This window comes from Procambarus clarkii, chromosome 40 (assembly GCF_040958095.1).
Source record: "Procambarus clarkii isolate CNS0578487 chromosome 40, FALCON_Pclarkii_2.0, whole genome shotgun sequence".
Lineage (NCBI taxonomy): Eukaryota > Metazoa > Arthropoda > Malacostraca > Decapoda > Cambaridae > Procambarus > Procambarus clarkii.
Genome location: NC_091189.1, coordinates 4,922,754 through 4,944,671, shown reverse-complemented (window position 1 = coordinate 4,944,671; position 21,918 = coordinate 4,922,754). Strand labels below are relative to the sequence as shown.

At 35.1% G+C, this 21,918-nt stretch overlaps 2 protein-coding genes across 5 annotated transcripts in view; one reads left to right on the top strand and one right to left on the bottom strand.

The window, feature by feature from the left end:
- The window catches only part of Nle (notchless), a 28,575-nt gene extending 21,005 nt beyond the window's left edge, over positions 1-7,570 (top strand). For all 3 annotated transcript variants that reach the window (XM_069338638.1, XM_045741706.2, XM_069338639.1), the window contains exons 7-14: positions 644-799; positions 3,080-3,187; positions 5,492-5,624; positions 6,004-6,141; positions 6,417-6,534; positions 6,973-7,076; positions 7,239-7,365; positions 7,514-7,570. In XM_069338638.1, coding sequence (XP_069194739.1) covers positions 644-799; positions 3,080-3,187; positions 5,492-5,624; positions 6,004-6,141; positions 6,417-6,534; positions 6,973-7,076; positions 7,239-7,365; positions 7,514-7,526 — 897 coding nt within the window. In that variant the 3' untranslated portion in view covers positions 7,527-7,570. The remainder of the gene's footprint in view (positions 1-643; positions 800-3,079; positions 3,188-5,491; positions 5,625-6,003; positions 6,142-6,416; positions 6,535-6,972; positions 7,077-7,238; positions 7,366-7,513) is intronic.
- A 1,782-nt stretch (positions 7,571-9,352) lies between these two features.
- The window catches only part of Mgat1 (alpha-1,3-mannosyl-glycoprotein 2-beta-N-acetylglucosaminyltransferase), a 34,952-nt gene continuing 22,386 nt past the window's right edge, over positions 9,353-21,918 (bottom strand). For both annotated transcript variants that reach the window (XM_045741704.2, XM_045741705.2), the window contains exon 10: positions 9,353-20,880. In XM_045741704.2, coding sequence (XP_045597660.1) covers positions 20,767-20,880 — 114 coding nt within the window. In that variant the 3' untranslated portion in view covers positions 9,353-20,766. The remainder of the gene's footprint in view (positions 20,881-21,918) is intronic.

Sequence of the window (21,918 nt, the reverse complement as noted above, 5' to 3'; positions counted from 1 at the left end):
TGTATATGTATTGCATTTCTCAGTAGTGGTGCTTCTCTTGTTCTTCAATTGACTTTATTGTGAGTGCAATACCATCTCTAACACATTGGGTTTTTATGGGTCAACATTATCAGAACCTCGGTAACCTGAGTTTGGCTATGATCTCTTGGTTTGTCTGTTTATTTAATTCAATCAAGCCTAATTTCATCTCCATCCTTTCCATGTCTTTGTAGTGTCTGCCTGATTGCTAGATATCGTGTAAATTTTTTACTTTTTATTTCTTTTACACTGGAAGATGTTGCTGGCAATATTTGACTCCTTTGGAAGCCCGTTCTTCCCACAGTCTGTTGTAAGCTTTACACTAGTTTCCCTGGTATACAATCCTCTAATTGATTTGCAATCAGGTCCCCAATTATTTCTTGATGTTTTTATCTTGCTTGTGACCTCTTCACTATTACGAGTTTTTTGTATACTATAATTTGTTTTTATTGTCATCACATGTTCTCTGTATTGATTGGCAAGGAACTGGTGATTTTTGTATTTACTGGTCCAACTGTCATATTGGTTACTGAATGATTAAATAAAGAGTGTGGAGTGCTAGAGTTAATATGGTTTGAAGATTGGTTAAGAATTGCTTATACAGTATTCCTTTTTTGACAAACAGTTGGGTCGAGCATTGACTGGGCACAAACAGTGGGTGACATCACTCTGCTGGGAACCTCTTCACCTGACAGCCAGTGGCGAGAGCACAAGATTAGCTTCAGCTGGTAAGGATGGCGATGTCAGAATATGGAACACCAAGCTGGGATCTTGTGAGAAGGTAAGTTTAACATGCATTTAATGACTATAAAAGGCACCTGTTGCCTAGTTTTCCTATTGATATATTTATTTGGAAACCTGTATTAGAAATGTGAGAATAAATACATAGAAAATAATCAGGTAATATGGTAAGTGGTATGCCTTTGTCAGGGATTGGAAGCCTGTTAATCTTAAGATGCATCTAGCCAAGGGTGAAAGTCTTCATTGTCACTTATCCAGTACAGGCCAGCCCAACAGTGCTTAACTGATTGATGCAGTTATGCATAAATAAGCTAATCATCTTTGTTTTCCCCATATCTTCCCACTGAGACATTGCAAACTCCAGCCTGGGTCATTGTGATTTTCCATTTCTGTATTCAGCAGGAATCATTCCAAATATTCCTGTTAGGCAATAACAGAAAATACATAGGTGACCTCCAACCATGACTGACCGTCAGAAAATACATTCCTCACCACTGAAAAATCTCTTCCCAGTATTGCTTTGCTACTCCTAAGAACCAGTATCTAGTTGCCTCCTACCTGATTGAAATTATCACCCACTATCAGGTGGCAGCTCCAATGATGTAAACATAGGCAGCCAGCTGTTGTACATCACTTTCATCCCACTACCTTAGAAAAAGAGGGCGCAGGAAGCTAGAAGAGAGGGAAGGCATAGGACAGACAGAATTAACAACTCAGAAAAGAGCACTTCCTCTACATTGAACATTTTATTTTTGAGCAAAGGTCATCACTCCCTATGCAAGATTCACCATAGCCACCTAAATGGAGAAGAAACAAGAACACTAAAACAGGAAGACCTCACCTGTGCTCTTAAGAAAATCTAGAAGGCACTGGAAGGAACAAAAAGAAATGCAATCTCAATGAAGCAAACATTGTGGACTGAACTCCCGCTGAAGTGTGACTAGTAGGATAAGAGATATCTCATTGCCACACATTGACAATGAAGATGTGAGATGTGGGGAAATTAGAATCTGGAAAAGGTGCAGTTCATCTTCATAAACCCCCCATGCAAGTCATGGGAGAGAAGATAACCTTGAGTGTGGTGAGCTTCCACAAGTCGTGTATTAAAAGTACACCTCCATATAGTTTATCCTGACCAAACTTTATATAGAGCACAGTTTGTGGATTGAAGAAGTGCACCACAGAATGCAAATACCAAGATGTCCAAGGATACTGGCAGAGGGCAGACGGGACATTTCGAACAGATGGCTAGACAAGCCAGGCTCACGCAGCACAGGGCCCCATCAGAAGGATGACACATATTCTGCCAGGAAGAAAGGATCAGTATGGAGGTAAAGAAATGTCACCGCTTCTAAAACTAACAAAAACAAGAAAAGTGCAGCAGAAGAGGAAGCTTGCTAATCCAGCAGCCATTGCCAATGGCAATGGCTGCTGGATTAGCAGCCAATGAGAGCAGTTTTCAGAATTGTTCCCTAATATTATGGTAACATCTGGCAGTGATAAGACAGGAAATCCAATATAACATTTTAGCAACCAGGCATTTTTCAGTGGACCATTAGTAAGATGCACCTGGAGGAAAACTCTTAACACCAGCTTAACTCTTGGTGCAGCACCCCCTATACTTTCTTGGGCCTAAGTGGAACTAATAATTAGAATTTTATTTATGCATTTTTTCTACATTGATATTCAGAAAATTATTTGATCTTTCTATAGATACTATTAATTTTATTAAATGTTCCTATTTCAATTTATTAAATATCAGACCTAAGTGTTTCAAAGACAGAATATCACTAAATACAACCAATAAACATAGCTGCTGAATATTATTTGCTCATTATTGTTATATTTTTGTTCTATTAATTTTTATTTCATATGAAGAAAAATTATTACAAATATTTTATATATTAAAAACATGAACAAATAATCATACATATTATGATATAAAAAATGGAATAAGAACAGTAGTAGTTTTGATGCAAAAAAAAATAGTATTATTTATAATGAATATTCCTGCAGAACAAAAGATACAAATTTATGGGAAAAATTTAAATGAAGATTTGTTAAAGAAAAATTATAGTTAGCAATTGCTAAATAAAATACAGTATTTGTAAGTAGTGAGCTTAATATTTATAATGTGTTACTGTACCTAATGTGCCTTAAAGTTGTTTCACACAGTCTTTCTGAAGTTGATGAGAATTCATCAGCATGTTGCTACTGTTCCTAGGATCATTTATGATGCATTTAAACAATTCTTTGCTGTATAAACTCGTATATATTTGGATTGCTCAAGAGTTATAACAATTTGCATGTGTTACTTTAGGTGTTGACGAACCATTTACAAAGTGTGACAGCTCTGAGGTGGAGCGGTGAGGACCTTCTTTACTCTGCCTCTCAGGATAGAACCATAAAGGTCTGGAGAGCTTCAGATGTAAGTTTCTATTGAATTTGTTCATTGGGTGCATATATTTTGTCTATAAATAACTGACTTTTTTTATATTATTGTTAACTTGAATTTTCACTCTCATTAATAGCCCTTTATTTGATTAATACTGTACTTGCCGATCAGAACATTAGTCTTTACAGTACTTACTTATCTGTTTCATGTTTACCTATCTGTACGGTACTTGCCTATCAGTGTCTACCAAGAGGGAAAACTATCTATTTTGGCTCAACTTAAATATTTGTACAGAATGCTTCATAAATCTTTTGATGCTGAGTGCACTGATGTATTTGCTCTTGAGGCTTTGGGTGGATGTGGCATCCAGAACTTCTTTATTACGTGTAGTCCACTTGTATAACATGCAGGTATTTTCTTACTTCTTTGGCTCATTTGTATTTCTATCTTCTATCCTATTATTCTTCAATAAGAAAATGTTGTCCCTGTTCAATTAGTCTCTACGGTAATTCCCTTTTATATTTTGAGTAGTGATACTTTTTCCCTTGTTCTCTCCTCTGGACCTGTTGAATGGCGTTCCCTTGGTCGCTTCCCGAGCCAAAATTAACATCCACATTGTGCACGCACCAGGTTCTCATTGACCTGTGCCCCACCGTGACAATATTTTTTCAAATGGCCTTAACATATAGAGAAGGCAGACTAGGGAGAAATAAATAAATCCACCACCAAGGAGACCGCTATGTGTTATTCTTTCTGCTAATTACCCACCACATAATAACACCACAACAGGCAGAGGAGCAGAAATCCAAATTTTTTGCCAAACATATGCTGAGTAAGTTGACTGGATATTCTTGAAATTTTTGGCTTTGCAGAAGGTGTTTTATTGCTTTAATGTTCCCTGCGCTGTACTGCTCCTAGCCATTTGCACGTCTCGGGCTATACTTTCCTGTTTCAGCTTGATTAAGGGTACTCTTCCCTGGTACTAATTATGAGAACCTTCCAAATCAAGGGATTTTTCCCCAGTGCTCCTATTTTTCAGACCATTGTGCTATTCCACCTGGAATATTTTCACAAAATACAGTTTTGTCTTATCTTTTGCAGAAAAACATAAGTCAGCATGAAAATTGCCTCAGTGGAAGACACACATATTACAAAAATTTCCCAAAGATAAGCAGAAAATGACTTGTGTAGCGGTGACCAAATTCAATTACAGTACAGCATTCCAGTATGAAAAAAAATGGCTTCCAAGTCCTCACGAGTGTACAGTCAATCATTGATTGTATTCCTTGGATGGTACCCATATGTGTATTTCGTATACTGTACTGTATTTAGGAGTGTATTTTGGTTTCTGCGGCTGCATTTCTGTCTCTGACATTGCCCCTCAACTTGACTGGTTACTCTTATGATTTCACGCCAACCTTGAGTCCAATGTTTCCCGAGATATATTTAAGATGTTTCTTGGTTCTCCAGGTTTGAGTGTGCATCCCTCATTCACCAGTATTTTTCTCCTTGTCCTGATGGACTTCCTGAGACCATGATTACCTTTTCATGATCTTGGGTATGTACCCTAGTTTTCCAGGTACATATGGTAGTTTTTCTGTGGGAAGCTAGCTCAGTGAGCAGCCAAGGGAATTCTGCTCAGAATAAATGTTAAGAGAATTGGAACATGTCATTTTGAGCAGCTTCTAAGTTGTTCCATTCCTGCATTTTGTGTCCTAGCTTTCTCAAAGCTAGCTCCTTTTGAGCTTGTTTGACTTCGTTGCCAGCTGGTGGAGGCTAGTTTGCTTGCAAGTTGGTCAAGAATTAATTGGTTAGGCTTGTGTTGCCAATTATCTCTTAAAGGTGATTTTCAGAGTTTTTATCTTTTCTTTAGTTGTCATAAGGAGTTATATGATGGTGTACTTGAGCTTTGTTCTGCACTGTCTCTGTGTACCCCTAAACTGTGGCAAGACCATTAGAAAATCTACAGTACAGGTTGGAGATAGGCTCAACTGCAGAAAGTGGATTTGAGTGGGTACTCACATGGTGCTTGGAGTGGTTACAGGCCTACATATCCACTACAACCTAGGTTTCATCCGGCATTATTTACAGGAAGCTGTCTAGTTATTTTCTTAAGTCCACTCTAGTACTAGCAATATTTCTTATAGTTGCTGGGAGTGTATTGAATGCCTTCGATGGGGGCTTGCATGCATAGTGTCCTAGGGCCACATGGAAGGTAAAAATAGCCTAAGCTACCCTATCCTTTTGAGATGTATTTTATTGTCTCAATAAACATACTTGAACCTAGGGCTGCTTAAAAGGTGGGTATTTCAGTTCTTTCAATCCTTAATTTTTCAGGGTGTTATGTGTCGGACTCTACAAGGACATGGACATTGGGTAAATACACTAGCCCTCAACACAGACTATGCTTTAAGAACTGGAGCATTTGATCCTCAGTCATTAATGAAGGAAAGACCTGAAATAACTGCTGGTAAGTTTTCTTGCATGTGTATTTCTTCATATATATACATATATTAACCTAATTGTACATGTCTGTGTTTCATGTGTTTCCTCCTGTGTTTCACTTTTCCTAGCCCTTCACGAAGGGCCAGGAAATGAAATGGTGTGGGTTGTAAAATTGGGCATCAAAATGACACCTGAATTGCATGAATAATTATTTCTACCACCTGCCTTTCAGAATAGCATCCTGTCTGACTGTGCATGATCTTAGTCATACTAGAGAGCAGATGTTACCTTAGGGAGCAACCAAGTTATTTTGCTCAGAAATTAGCTGTTCATATTATTTTATTTTTTTAGTAGTTGCCACTGAGGGTATACATTTTATGTAATATGCTGTAATTCTATTTCAGTTGAGAAAAGACGAACTTGTGCTGAAAAACGTTATAAGGAAGCTCTGGCAGCTGCAGGTGGAGTAGAAAGGTTAGCATCTGGCTCAGATGATTTTACACTCTTTCTGTGGGAACCTGCCAAGGAACGCAAACCTATTGGTAAGATTATTGTCTTTTTATACTACTTATGAAGTGATTATGAAAATGCACTTTTTTACTTTTGAGATTCTTTTAGCTTCTAATGTAATCTTCATTTAAGCATTTAAAATCTTTAAATGCCAGGAACTGTTGACTGCTGTATGCATTCTTATAAATCATTAAAGATTAAGGTTGACTTTATTCATCCACAAATTATCCAAAGAATGGTTTAAATAATAAACTAGCAATTTGTTTTGATTTATGTATTCTTATTGATGTAACTTCGTTGTTCTCAGAACGCATGACTGGGCATCAGCAACTGGTAAACGATGTAAAATTCTCACCCGACACCCGCATTATTGCATCGGCTTCATTTGACAAGAGCATAAGACTGTGGAGTGGACTGAATGGAAAGTATGGCACACCGTTATTCATCATACTCAATATAATAGATTTTAACTCGTGAGGATTAACAGATACAAATCTCGGTGGAATTTAGGCAAATTGTTTTATGTGCATTGGTTAAATATAGTATATATTTTCTGTACATTGTATTATACACACTAAGGGCTTATATATATTATATGTATTTTGTGTCGTAGGATGCATAAGTATGTGCAACTTCATGATGCTGCAAGCCAAATATGTGTAATGTATCATTCAGCTTTGTCTTTTGCTTTTTTAGTGCAGTGTTTTGAAGTTCCAAAATTGGTGTTTGTCACATTACATTGATATTGGACTATAAAAGTACTGTACTGTAATTTAAATTTTTGTTTATTTAAATTTATACTTCATTTGTAAACAATAATTTATTTAAAATACTAGTATTTGTGATTTTTTATACTAAACCAGGTTCATAGGTGTTTTACGAGGCCATGTTGGCGGTGTTTACCAGATTGCATGGTCTGCTGATTCTCGGCTTCTTGTGAGTGGCAGTAAAGACTCCACACTTAAAGGTAAGTTGATACTCTCATGTTTATGTATATGTATGAATGTATGTTCCTTGGTATATTCTTATGTTCTTATAGAATCTTAATCTAATGTATCTTCTTAATTCTCTGATCTTAATAACATCCTATCAGTTCACTGATCTAATGTTATTTATCAATGCCTTTCAGTTTGGAATGTGTCGACTAAAAAAATAGAAATGGATCTTCCTGGTCATGCAGATGAGGTTTTCACCGTGGACTGGTCCCCAGATGGCCAACGAGTTGTCAGTGGAGGAAAGGATAAAATTCTGAAGTTGTAAGTAATGAAAAACTTTTGAAAAAGCAGTCTAGACACTAACTGTATATATGATATGCTGAAACAAAGAAACTAATGTAAAAAATGTATTTTTATAATTTAAGTGGTAACCTGTTATGAATATATTTTGCCCTTTTTTATTTTTCAGATGGAGACGGTAAATCAGGCAAATTATAAACTCATGACTAATAAAAATTAGCAACAACACTGACTTTTAATAAACCACCATAGTATCAGAAGTGAATGAAAATCCATTTCCTGCCAAGTATCAACATGTACCATTGATAAGCAAAACATTATTTCACCGATTTTAAGTATGATATTCTGTTGTTCTTGAGCAATTGTGATATTGTATAACCTTCCTAGACCTGGAAGGAACCTGGAGTTGGTTCTGGGAATTATTTTTCTCAACCCCAACCTGGGGCCAGGCTTGAGTTGTGAGAGTTTGGTCCACAGACTGGTGCTTGGAGTGGTCACAGGCCCACATATCCACTACAACCTAGGTTTCATCCAGCATTATTTACAGGAAGCTGTCTAGTTATTTTCTTAAGTCCACTTTAGTACTAGCAATATTTCTTGTACAGGTACTTGCTGGGAGGGTATTGAACAGCCGTGGGTCTCTGATGTTCATACATTGTTCTGTGCCTTTGGCATCTCTACCCTTCACTGGTGCTATTCTGCATTTCCTGCCATATTATTTGCTCCATCATGTTATTTTACAGTGAAAATTAGGAACTTTCCTTTAATTATTTTCCTTGTATAATGAAATACCTGCCTTGTATCCTTTTTAGAGTGTTTTGAGAGCTTTGAGATGGTCTCAATAATGGTGCTTTATTGTGTCTATGCATGCCATATATGTTCTCTGTATTCCCTCTATTTTAGTAATCTCTCCTGCTCAAAGAAGAATGAGTATTGAGAAGTACTCAAGGCAGGACAGCAGAAGTGATTTGAATAGTAGAGCATTGTGATGGGATATTCCCAGATCCTTTACATGTTATTTCTCTGCTGTGGGTAAATCTGATTGTATCTTGTACCCTGTATTTTCTTTAAGTTCTTAATTTTTACCTTACTCAAGTACGGTACCTGGAAGCATCATGTTATTTTCCGTTGGCCAGTCAAAATTTATTAATATTGGGTTGTTGTCATAATATCTTCTACAGAAGTAATTTTCATGTTAATTTTTGTCATCTGCAAAAGATGACAGAGCTGTGATCTGTATTTTTGTCTCTGACATGAGAAGGAGAAAAAGCAGTGGTGCAAGGACTGTGTCCTGACTTAGAGATTTTCACTGTTTGGATTTGATTTTCCTTCATTGACTTTAATTCTTTACATTCTGCCAGGAAATTGAATATCTATTGCCCTGATTTACCTGTTATGCCAATTGATCAAATTTTTGGGTTTATAACTCGTTAGTCACCTTCATCAAATGCTTTCTTTCGTAATGTCCCTAGGGTTTGTTTGTCCCTCGCTAGAATATTTGGTGAAACGGATACCTGTGATATCATCGCCTTGTGTTCTCTCCTGTTCTTGTATTGGCATCTTGAGGGATATTTAGTTTTTGATTATCTAGGAATACAGATGGTGCTATAGTCTTCCAAGCTTAGTACCTTTTGATAATTACTTACCAACCCACTACAGTACTCCCAGCCAGACTGCTTTGAATACAGCTGCAAATTCAAAATTGGCAGTGGGGGTTCTATATAGTAAAACACATCTTTCAGTGTGCTGTACTTGGAAAATGTTAGTTTATCTCTAGCTGTAATTTCCAATGTTGTAATTAATGGTGTATTTATTTGTTTACAAGACAAAAAGACACTTAAGTTTAGTGATCACACCATGCCTTCCAATTTTTTCAGCTCTGAAATCCTCTTTAATATGGACAAATTTAAAAATTCTATTGATGATGCTCTGGTTATTCATATTCAAGTTTTTTTGGGTCTGTCATATTACATGATCATAGACTACATTTGGTAAACAACACAATTCCTTGGAGCTTATATTTTTATTATTTTTTGTGATGAAAAGTCATTAATAACATCAAAACTTTTAATGTAGCATTTCTGAATGTATATACCTGTAATGTATGAATAAATGTATAACACTATACTGAGACTATAACAGGAATGATACTGCAAAGACTGCACATGTAAATAAATATAGCCAGTTAAATATTTTTTTTTAATACTTTTGTCTAAATGCAACCTCCACAATCCAAGAGCCTCATAGAATCAAAATTACCTACACTCGGCAAATAAATAATGGAATCGAAATTGTTTTTGTTTTTAAAGCTTGATATGTGAACTGTAGAATGAGTTATCCCTTTACTATCAAAATGTAAAATCATAGTCATCAGAGACTAATTTACACATGCATGTAGACATTATGAAAATGAGATCTCTCAATATTAAGATAGTATTACATTATAAAGTTGCACAAAAGACTACTATGCAGCAATGCAGAGAATGCCTCCACTTTCATTCCTACCCACCACCTAACAATTCAGCAGTAAAATTAAATAATAATACGTTTTTTTTCAAGATTGCTTAGATTTTATAAATGCAGTGACTTAAAAATGGGCCTGTAAACTAAGACCCTTAAATATGTGCAAAATGCGTCATCACCACCCATTAGTGATTCTCGAATGTGCAGAAACACTTGAATATGTTATTTAACATGAAATATACAAATTAAAATTAACTTTTTATCATTTTGTTTCACAGGTGTATCATATACAAGACACTGTATACACTTGACTTCAGTTATTCTCTCTTAAGCATACAGTACAGTACTGTACTTCCATGTGAACATATCCTAACTCTAATTATCTCCTTACAGGACTCTTTGATATGCTTAAGGTAACAGCTTATATAAAAAAAAAGTTATGATCCTAACAAAAGAATTGCATTATGATTAAAATGCTTGCCTTGTACCTTGCAGTTGGTGCTCCTAGGTCAAACAAACAAATTTTTATCAAGTCGATCGCAACATTCTTTGGTTTAATATTAATTTCTGGTAACTAGTGTTCTAATGCATACTCGGCAGTCTGCTTGGTCACCCAGCCCATCCTCCTGTTCAGTTAGATCTTATAGTAACGATGAGGACCATCATACATATACTGTATTGACATACAAGGCAATTAGAAAGTAGAAATCAGTACTATTGTATTTGGACAAACAGGAAAAGTTTTTGTTCTGATGTTGCAAAGAAAACTTAACCTAACCTTCCTAGGTCTAATACACACTATAAGGCCTAATATAGTACATATATGTGCTACTCTAAGCCTAGGAATATTAAGTTTAGGTTTTAGCTTCATTTTTTGAACTCTTATGTACCAAATTCTACTATTGTCCATTACATCTATGTATGTATGATGGTGCACATAGTTACAAAAAATAGTACCAAAACAGGAGGTTGAGTTGTTACCACTCTCCAATGTTCACATTTACCAAGCAAAGCTTCCAGTATGATATAGTAAATACAAAAAAAAAAATTGTCAAATATTAAAGAAGACTCCAACTGCCAGGTATAAGAGAAGGACATTGGTGATGCACCTGCCATTTTTACAGTACTCAACTGTTGCAATAAAGTGCAAAGAATTCTATCCAAAACATTTAAAAAATACCATTACACCAGCTAAAATAAAATTGGTTCAATGTACAGTGTCAATAGCATAACATTGTCTAAAAGCAGTACATATTGTACAGGGTTTATTACTTAGCAAAGCATCAATGTCATATGTGTATTAAAAATTAATAAATATAATATATAATTGATTCTCATTGCACCTCATTCAGAGGTCACAAAAGTGCTGAACAGATGTACAGAAAGTTGACATAAGTTTACTAGTTCAGGGTTACAATACATGCACAAATGCTAGTTAAAGATTCCATTGCTGTGCCAGTTTCAGTGAACTAAATATATAAAACAACAATAGGATGAAAAGTATTTAAAAATATAATAGGTACTGGTTACATAGGCTTCATACATGCACAACATATATACAGTGTACTGTATAATACAAAATAAATATAATACACAAATATACTGTGTACATTATATATATATACCGGTATATATTATATATATTTTTTTAAGGGGGGGGGAAGAGATATGCGAGGATATACCACCTCTAGATGGATATGCGAGGACCCATAGCTTCAGAGAAGAGAATAAATGACATTCAAGAGAACCAACCTGGACCCCAGGTATGCAATTGGGCATGGTCTTCTATCACCCCCCACTTTATTTTTGTATACTGTATGTACAGTATAAACATATACTGTACTGTATATAGTAGAAGGAAGTTGGCTGCTATCTGCATACTGTTCTTTCCTTTTATTGGTATTGCGTTCCCACTTGTTACCAACAGGGCCGGGGTTTGCCTCACTGATGCGGCAGGTGGATGAAATATATAGGTGTGTGTGTGTGTGTTTGTTTATATATTATTTTAGTTTCACAGTATATTTAATATACTGTACTTTAAAGTTTCATAATTAAAGTTAATGTTTTATTAAATATACAATTGTATAAAATCTCTTCTAGACATGTTTGGCACTTTCTTGTGTTTTGTTAAGTTTTTACAATATATAAATGTTTGCAACTAAGATAATTCACAAATAAAGAATATTTTAAAGACATTACATATTACCCTATATCTTTACACGTCTTTTTTTTTTAATTATTCTATAATAATTTGTAGGTGCCTTTTCAAGCATTAACTGCACAGGCTGCTATGATGAAACTGAAATTAATATTATTATAAATAGGCAAAATAGGCACCATATTAATTTCTGTCTTAAATTATGAATTACATTTATTTTAAGATTTGCCTGTTACAATTATTAAAAAAATGGTGACAATCAAATACTCTACTAAGTTTTGCATTAGTGAAAAAAGGTAGGTAAGTAGGCTAATAACAGTACAGTACTTATTTCAGTCACATTATCAGGAGACAGAAAGCCTTTATTAAGGCTTAATAAGGTGTGAATAAGGTACTGTATCTTTAGGTTACTGATCCTTCCCAGAATGTAACCCACACCAGCTGTCGCTCGGTTATATATTTACCGCTTGGTGAACGGAAGTGTTAGGTCAAAGGAAACAAGCCCAATTATTTCTATCCTGCCTGGAGATTGAACCCGGAATCCTCGATTGTGAGTTAAGGATTAGATAACCTGCCATTAATGAAGTTTAAACAATCCCTGTATGTAATTCCACTTCACATCAATATACTGTCCTGTACTGTAGAGTCACACGGCTGCTTATAATTAATTCCAAATTCAAAATTACCCCTATATGGTTAATATTTGTAATAAGTATTTCAGAAATAAAAGTATTAAAGATTTGGATACATTAATAAAAGCTTCGATAGCAATATTGTATAAGTAGCTCAAGGATCTTGCTTCAATATGGAACTTGTGTATAACTAAGTGTATGCACTCCTGATTACCTTATAAAAAATAGTTTAAATTATAAGTGGAATGTGGTTAATTACTTTTGTTTATAACAAAGATGTTTGCTAAACTGGATCCAAGTGGACTATCCATTGTCACCTTCATTGGCCTACACAGCTGATCTGAAGTGGTAATCTCCAATATAGCATTTGATTTTTCATTTATTCAAACCCCTCACACACACACGTTGCTGTCACTGGATAGTTAATTCATCACTGCATATATTTTAGGAAAGCTTTTCACTAGTACAAATTTATATGGGTTGGAGAGTGGCACCAGTAATATAATTTTAAAGTGTGGTTTTTTTCTCCCAAGTAAAATGGTTCGAATATTCTTAATTTTTTCTTTTATGTTAGGTATGTTGCAAATGCTATATTATTTTTCATTTAAACATTATAACATTTTGTTTTAGGTGTCCAAATGTATAAAATGTACATTTTCCATTCAAATACAGAAACCATTTTCATTCCAAATATGCAACACTATTCTTGACAAATTGAACCCCAAGATTTCTTTCAAATCTAATACTGTAATACAAATTTCTAATGAATAAAATAATTCCAGACTATTTCATGTTCATAAATCCCATTTTGTTTCTTGATTCGTGCCTTCTGTAATAGAGAGGAGTATCAGTAATAATTAAATAGCATGTTCTCACAACTGAAAAATTACACGGCAACTTATTTCCACACTGGGATATTTGCAAGGGTAGCATTAATTAGTTTTGTTAATAGGTTAAGTAACAGTTCTGCACATGAAATATATTAATTTTGATATACCTGTGCAATATACACTGCAACCACATAATTATTTATGCAGTTATATATACATTTTAAAACAAGTTGTTCCCTATTTAACTACAGTATTTATTTGTACAACTTTATATGATTTGGGCACTACAGTGGAGTACTTCCTTCTGTCAGGAATTCTAACCATCTACAGCTCTATAAAAATTGCATTTCCTATTATTTTCCATTTAACATGTGTTTGCTTTCCCATTTCTTGTTTGATAAGTTTTCCATGTTATACGTCATCTTTGTGGCATTTGAATATAGGCAGCTCTTGATTTGCACAGTATTTGAGTATGAGAGAGAGAATTTATAAGCCACTAGCTTCCTGTCCCTGTTAAACACCACTAGATATGGTGGCCGTCAGGTAAAATTAGTGTATAGCTACGTGGGTTGATAATGGTTTAACACAGCAATGTGTTGGGCTCCCAACTATCCTATAATCTTGTGTTTAACAAATATTTTGGGTAATAGGCATCATTGCACATACAAAATATTCTGGCCTTCATTATGTACTGTACTGAATTTGTGGCTGGTATGGAGGGAGCATTAAATATACAGTATACATTAAAATACATTTTATCAATTAAAAGTTTAATAAACAAAAATTATATACTTTTGAAGGTCTCTGGAACCTTACCTGCACTTTTCCCACATACAGTACCTTAGTTTGACTTGCTTGTTTTTACTTAATACAGTACCACAAAATTTTAGGGATACCGTACCTGTATTATCAACCTATCTTCCTTGAAGCTTTAATGATAAAAAGATTTGATATAGGGAGATTGGGGTAGTAAATCATGGAGCATATTCCTAGTTCTTTTCTAAAGTGGACAGTTTAACTAATTAATTCTCTAAGGCATATTAATTATCTTTTAACACACCAATATTTAAATGTAAAGTCTTTCCAAATAGAATTGGTGCCCACTGGCATCCTCTTATATCAGTTATTTTACATCAACTGAAGATTTTATACATGGGAAACTAACCATTTAAAATGCAATTTCCTCTAATTGTGCAAATTTATCATTTGCAAACATTCTTGTAATAGTTTTTGTATTTTTATCAAAATTCAGAGTTATTAATCCCATCTCTCAACACACCCTTATCCTCTTCTATTGTTGTTGTTTCTTCAAATCTCAGAAGCACACCACTGTTGTTTTAAATTAAGTTTCTTGATTTTTTTTTTAACTTATTACAGGTTATGTATATATTACCCATCAGTAATTAAGGATCCCTACCAGTGATACACTGTACAACACAGCTGACTTTTGACAAAGACATTGTTTTTTTTTAAGATGTGGTTTTCCATTGTTGGGGGCAGAAAGTTTGCACAGTACTTGGCTTATCAATGTCCTTTCCCTTCCCTCCCCTCCCAAAGTCAAACCTTCTCCACAACTGCCCAACTCCCAGGTTACCTGGTTACCACTAGGTGAACAAAGGCATCAGGTGAAGGGAAACTTGCTCAACTGTCTCTGTCCTGCCTGAAAGCTTTGGTTGTGAGCCAACGACATAGACCAAAAAAAATATTCTCAGTGAAAAAAACATTCCATGATCAAGAATTTGGTTGCATAGGAATTCTGGTATATTATTATTATTGGATTCATATCCTAAACCCAGCACCATAACAGATAATTATTCAATGTTGCATACACTAATGTATTTAATATATCCAGGACTATAGTTATTTTTCTTGAGTAATTTATGCACAGCATGACCTGCCTTTATACATGTCCAACTGCTGTGCCCTGTTTCAAGAACTAAAAACTAATCATACCTAATTAAATATTGCTGAAATTACATTTTGGGTATACAGTAATGTAGAAAAATTCATTAAGCATAACTTTACAAAAAATATTACAATTATTTTTATGTGAGGTTAACAAATGGTTGAGTTTAGGCTAAAGGGCCAAGCATGAACTGTCATTCAGAGCTGACAAGAAATTAAGATTTTGCTCAACATCTAAATTTGATCTTTTTCCCCCATTTTTAGATTGCCATTCACAGAGCTTATACTAATCTCATTAAAAAAGACAGTATCAAAAGAGCACACCAAGCCTGGAAAGCTGTTCCATATATGTAAAGCATCATCTGTTAACAAGTACAGTAGATGTTATTACTCAACAATAATTACTCAATATTTAAATGAATTAAATAACAATTCATTATTATTTATCGAGGAATCAATTTCGTTACACATTGGTCTAATTCAAGGGTTCCCAATCCCCCCTCACTGACTATATGCGAGTTCTATTTATACAGTATGTTATTCTAATTATTAGGTCACAGTTTTTCATATTACATGAACAGAAACAATTTGCCCTGTCCTTATTTTATAGTGCATACAATTAACATTCAAACTTTTATTTACCTCTAGAATTTTATTGACTTTTCTCACCCTTTCTTGTTGGCCCCAACATTTTTGGCCCCCATCCATAATTTCATCATTTCCTTTGGGGTCTATAATAACAGTTTTATCTCTTAATTTACATACTGAGGTCGTTTTTTTCACTCAAGTGCATCTCAAACATGTAACACTTTTTAATTAAATTATATCCAAATATACCTTGACAAATCATCATCTCACTGGTTTCTCAATTGAACTAATAATAATAATAATAATTCCAATTACTGTATCAGCAACATGACTGGAGTTAATTCCTGAGGTGGTTTATTTGTAACTTGGCCCCATGCTAAACAATTTTCTTTTAGTAGTTTAAAATCCTTTAATTTAAGGGTGTTACATCCACTGAAGGTTTGATTAATATTAGTTTTTTAATCTAACAAATAATGAGATATACATAATCAGGTATACAAAATTGGCTAAATTGTCCTGGATAAGACAAATTGTCCTGCAGCTGCCTAGGCAGTAACATACTATACTGCACTTCTCTACAGTCTCTCACAATCTTTCATCAACAGCCTGTAGACGGTAACCGAGTTAAACAAGGTTTATAACAAACGATCCTTGTTGTTATGGCTATATAATGCCACTATATTTTCATACACACCACAAATTATTTATGTTCATTTAAGGACCCTTTGAAGTTTAACCAAACAAGATTACTCTTCTAGAAAATAGTCCTTAAATATACCAGTCTTTTTGCCTAAAAATCAAGTCCTGGTAATTGAATTCTCATTTACGAATACTGTACAGTGGTACTTCGGTTTACGAATGCCCGTTTACGAACTTTTCGGGTTACGAGCCCAGTTTGTTGGAAAGTTTGATTCGGGATACGAGTTTGTTGATATGGGTACGGGCCGACCTAGCTCATGATGGCACTGCCTGATGTTATAATGGAAGGGGACTCCCCCTTCCAAACAGCAACACCTCTCCTTCTCACCATCTTCCATATGCCAACAGGAGTCATCAGCAAGGGTAAGTAATAACTTTAACATACTTTTGTAGTGAAGATTTGGGTGAATTAGGTATAAAATTTACTTGGAAGTGAAGTTTTTTGAGTCAGGAATGGATTAATTCAGTTCCCATTATTTCTTACGAGGAAATTCGCTTCAGTTTATGAATTTTCGGGTTACGAACCGTCTCCAGGAACGGATTAAATTCTTAAACCGAGGTACCCCTGTACCAATTAGAACCAATGATGTACTCTATCTCCAGTCTAAAGGTCTTTCCATAAGCTGTATTGTCTTTTGCATTCAGTTTATTTCTGACAAAGTTTAAAATTTGACTCGCTTTCAGTTTCTAACCGGATACGAAAAAAAAGTAACAGACTTAAAAGGTGTTCTGAAGAGTGTCAGAATAGAGAGGTTTCCTTGGGTACCAGCACGTCACTTACAACCATAACCACATGTCAGATCTAACAAGAAAAGTATGTGTATTTAACTGAAGCACTTCTTACCTGCAAAATAGTGAGCAATACTATATAATTAAGCAGTTTCCTATTAAAAATTTTATTAAATATCAACTGATGCCAGTTACGTTTTAACAAAACGGTACACAAAAAAAATCTAAACTTGTTTCACATTCAAGGGAAGTAGAGTAATTCATTACAGATAATATCTTGAAGTATCAGTATCATTCATGAATAAATCTGAAGAATCTAATACCAGTATACAACTCATTCAATATAATGATTATCCTGGATCTCAAACATATTAAACTAATTCTCTTATTCTCTTGTAACTGCTATTATTGTAGAAAAAATCCACAATATAGAGCTTTGCATTTTAACTAGAAAATGCATAATTATTTTATAATGAAGATATACACAAAAAATTCTGCATACAAGTTTAAAATTTGGTTTAGTTACACTGTAGATTTCAAGTATGTGCAGCACTCTTGCATGCACTTTTAATTATTGAGAATTTACATTAAATCTTGCATTCATCTTTCAGAGTAATGGTATAATTGTTTTGACATAAAATCTTAAACGTCTGTAAATTAATATTCTGAACATCAAAATATGAAAAGAAACGTAAGCTTGATACTGTACTACAAAAAAAAAAAGTGTACCATGTTACTGAACACAGAGCTTTACTTCTCAATGTTCCAATATAAACAAATGTTATTCCATCTAGTAACACTGAGAAACTCTGTGTTTCACTTTCAGATCATAAACCTTCATCTGTAAACTTGTATAGAGAGAGAATCTGAAGAACCTTATTTCACATTAGCAAATCATAGCCTTAAATTAACTTACTCATGAATTAAACTTCCACTAAATGTTGGTTTCAAGGATTATGAAAATAAATTTGGCATCTGTCATCATATGTGCATCCTGGCACTAACTCTACACTGTCCTGACAGAAGTCTTCATGCAACCCTTTTGCTTCATAAATATGTCCTTGTCTGGTTCATTCCTTTTATTCCTCCAGAAAATATTACTGTACATATCCTCTCCACTGCTCCTGAGTATTATCAAATTCCATCATCCAATTTGCAGGTTCAAAGCATCATGATGCAGCTCCTCATACCTTGGTTCAGTTTATCATGCATTTTCAAAGTCTCTTCCCCTTACGATCTACTAATACAATACTTCTCCCCCGTACCATCTACTAATACAACACTACTGTATGTATATGGAATTCTTCAATACTGTGCTATATTATAGTATCATAAATTCTAGATCCACCCATATATTAAAAAACATTAAGACAGTGTAAGAGAACTCAATCTAACAATTCTAGAAGAAAGACGGACCAGAAGGAATACGATCAATACATACAAAAAATTAAGGGCAATAAACAATGGGGGACTAGGAGAGTATTTTAAAATTGAGGGACAATATGACAAGATATCATGGGTGTAAATTTGAGATGTGAATGAGCCAGAGTAAAAAAAAAAAAAAAAAAATACAAACACAGCAAGGGTGATCAACAAATAAAATGTACAGAAAGAAGAGAAAGTTGAAGCCACCGCCATTCACTTTCAAGAGCATACATGGAAGAATTGGTAGAAGAAATTAATTATCAAAAGGTGCCAAGCCTGGAAGACCATTTAGCACCATCCATGGCACATAACTGACTGGAACCATTAGTTCTAAATATCATTCAAGAGACCAATAGGAAAGCAAAACGACATCAAATTGAGCGATGTCAAAGGTATCATTCACTTGAACAACAAGAAATTTTTAACACATGTACAAATAGCGAGGAGGCATCCCAGACACTGATAAGTAATCATCATCTCTGCCTCTATTCAGCATCCCAATGAAGTGGTTACACACACCAGGCAAGGAGGAGAAGCATAATAGGAAATTTATTTTGACTTACACCTGACATTACGCATTACTTGTTAGTACGCATCATGGACAACTTGTACTGTACCTCAACATTAGCAGTCACACCAGTAATCCAGTCATTTCATACACACATGAAATTGAAATTCACACTGTATAAAAAGTTAATCATTCACTTCCTCACAAACTATTTCTCGAGTTTTGTTTATTACCACTCTATGCCGAGGAGTTTAGAAGTCCCATCCCAAATCCTTATCCCCTTCCAAGTGCTATATAGTCATAATGGCTTGGCACTTTCTCCTTATGGGTCTTTGCACATTGTTCACATGCTGATCACAATTTCTCCCACTCGCAATATCCATACATCATCTTGGCATTTCTCTTTGCTAACACCCAAAAATCCATATGATTTCCTCACCACTCTTCCATACTTATCCATTTCACATGATCATAATCAATGTTTTGTACTTCAATTGCCTTCATAATTATCACTTTATTCAATCCTCCTTGCATTCCATACATTCACCAGATTTCTCCTATGTTTCCAGAGCCTACATCCTTGCACATCCCTAGTCACATTCTCATTTTGTTACAGGGAGTATGTTTGTAGCCCTTTGTTGCATTTCTTCACTCTCTCACTTTTACTTTCACAAATTATTGCTTTGCCAGACACATGTGACAGGCATTTTAGATTAATAAAATATATAGTACTGCTTAAAATAAATAAAAAATTATGCTTACATTCAATTTAAGGTCTCTTTCACACACCAATACGATCCAACATGTCTTCCATTCTCTGCCAGATAAACTGTTACCTACATAATATTAATCCCATATAGTATTTAAACCCTCAGTATCTTCCAATAATGTCTTCTACCATGTATAATATGCACACACGTTTGAGTGTAAATGCATCATTTATACACACAATGATGGAATTCATGCTTGCAAACCTCTTAAATTTGTAGGATGCATGAACAAGATTAAAAATTATTATGGTTGTCCAGATTCTTACATATACAAGTCTGTTAGGAAAGAAACAAATTAATAATAGGGCATAGATGGGTAATTTATAATTCCTTTAACTCGGGCAGTATGTGGCATCAGGATAAAAAGGATACAAATATTCTTTCGAAATAATTACAAAAAATATAATTAGATTATGTTAGTGAATGGACCCTTGACTCTAGCAATAAACAAACTTTAAAATGAATAAATGCTTTTAACATGGGTAATGACAAACTAACAAGTATGATATTCAATCACAGAAGATATTAAACTTTTAAAATAAAAACAATCAATTCACGATAGATTAACAACTTACATCCCACCTGGTTCATGCAACAAACATTATCTATAAATTTACAATAATTTCTTTATATAATTTTATAATACAGTATAGGGAAGCCACACACCAACAGTGTTTGGTGTGCCCTAAACATAACCCTACGTTACATGATGCTGCTAGCTCCAGGATGGGTTGTATCCTTTCCAGTTATTACTTGGAGACAGGAATATTCTGAGACCACCATAAAAAAAGGTGATAATGCCTTTATATCCAGTTCTTGGAACGCCAGCCTAGAAAAAAAAAAGGTAAACGTCAATGGTGTAATGTACTCGCTTCAAATTGATAAGACATGCTATGTCCTAAAAAGGAAGTCATTAAATTTATAAACACTGAAAACATCTATAAATATATTTATAAATACACTGGGACAGATGGAGAGGAATGCCTAAGGCCTCGCATGATTATAGATGCTCCTGTTTAGGTCCCCCCTGGTCTTTCACTGTAATTTTGGTGAAATGCAGTGACAGGAGGAAGTAAGTAAGTAATTATCAAAAGAAGGCACCAAACCGGGAAGGCTATGTAGCACCATCAAATACGCAAAATAATCAGAGGGCGCTAAATATCACCAAGGATGCCAATACGAGAACAAAAACGCATAAGGCGAACGATATCAAAAGTATCCGAGTCACCAAGAATTCTATCGAGGGACAGGTGACCGCGAGGGGCGGTCGGAAAGCAAGACACACGCTCGTCCTGGAAGTCAGGACATTCAAGAAGGACATGCACGACCGTAAGAGGGACAATGCAACTAGGACAATAAGGAGCAGGGCGGCGCTCCATCAAGTGACCATGGGTTAAGCGAGTATGGCCAATACGCAACCTCGCTAGAGCTGTTTCCCACCGCCGGTTACGGTGGAAGGAGGACGGCCACGAGGAAACACAACATTTAAGAGTACGTAGCTTGTTACCAGTAACAGACAACCAAGAAGCCTGCCAACGGGTAAGGACTGAGGAATGGATAACCGGGTAAAAGTCGGAATACGGAATGCCTTTACGAGAGATGGGACAAGAGCGGACAGCTTCCTTAGCGGCAGCATCCGCACGCTCATTTAAAGACACGCCAATATGGCTGGGAACCCAACAAAACTCAACCGACTTAAATTTACTGTGAACGAGAAACAGCCAATGCTGGATCTCGACAACTACCGGATGAACTGGATTAAAGCACCCGAGAGCCATGAGGGCACTACGAGAGTCAACAACAACCACAAAGGAAGACTGACAACGAGAAAGCAGGAGACGAAGAGCATAGAGAATAGCATAAAGTT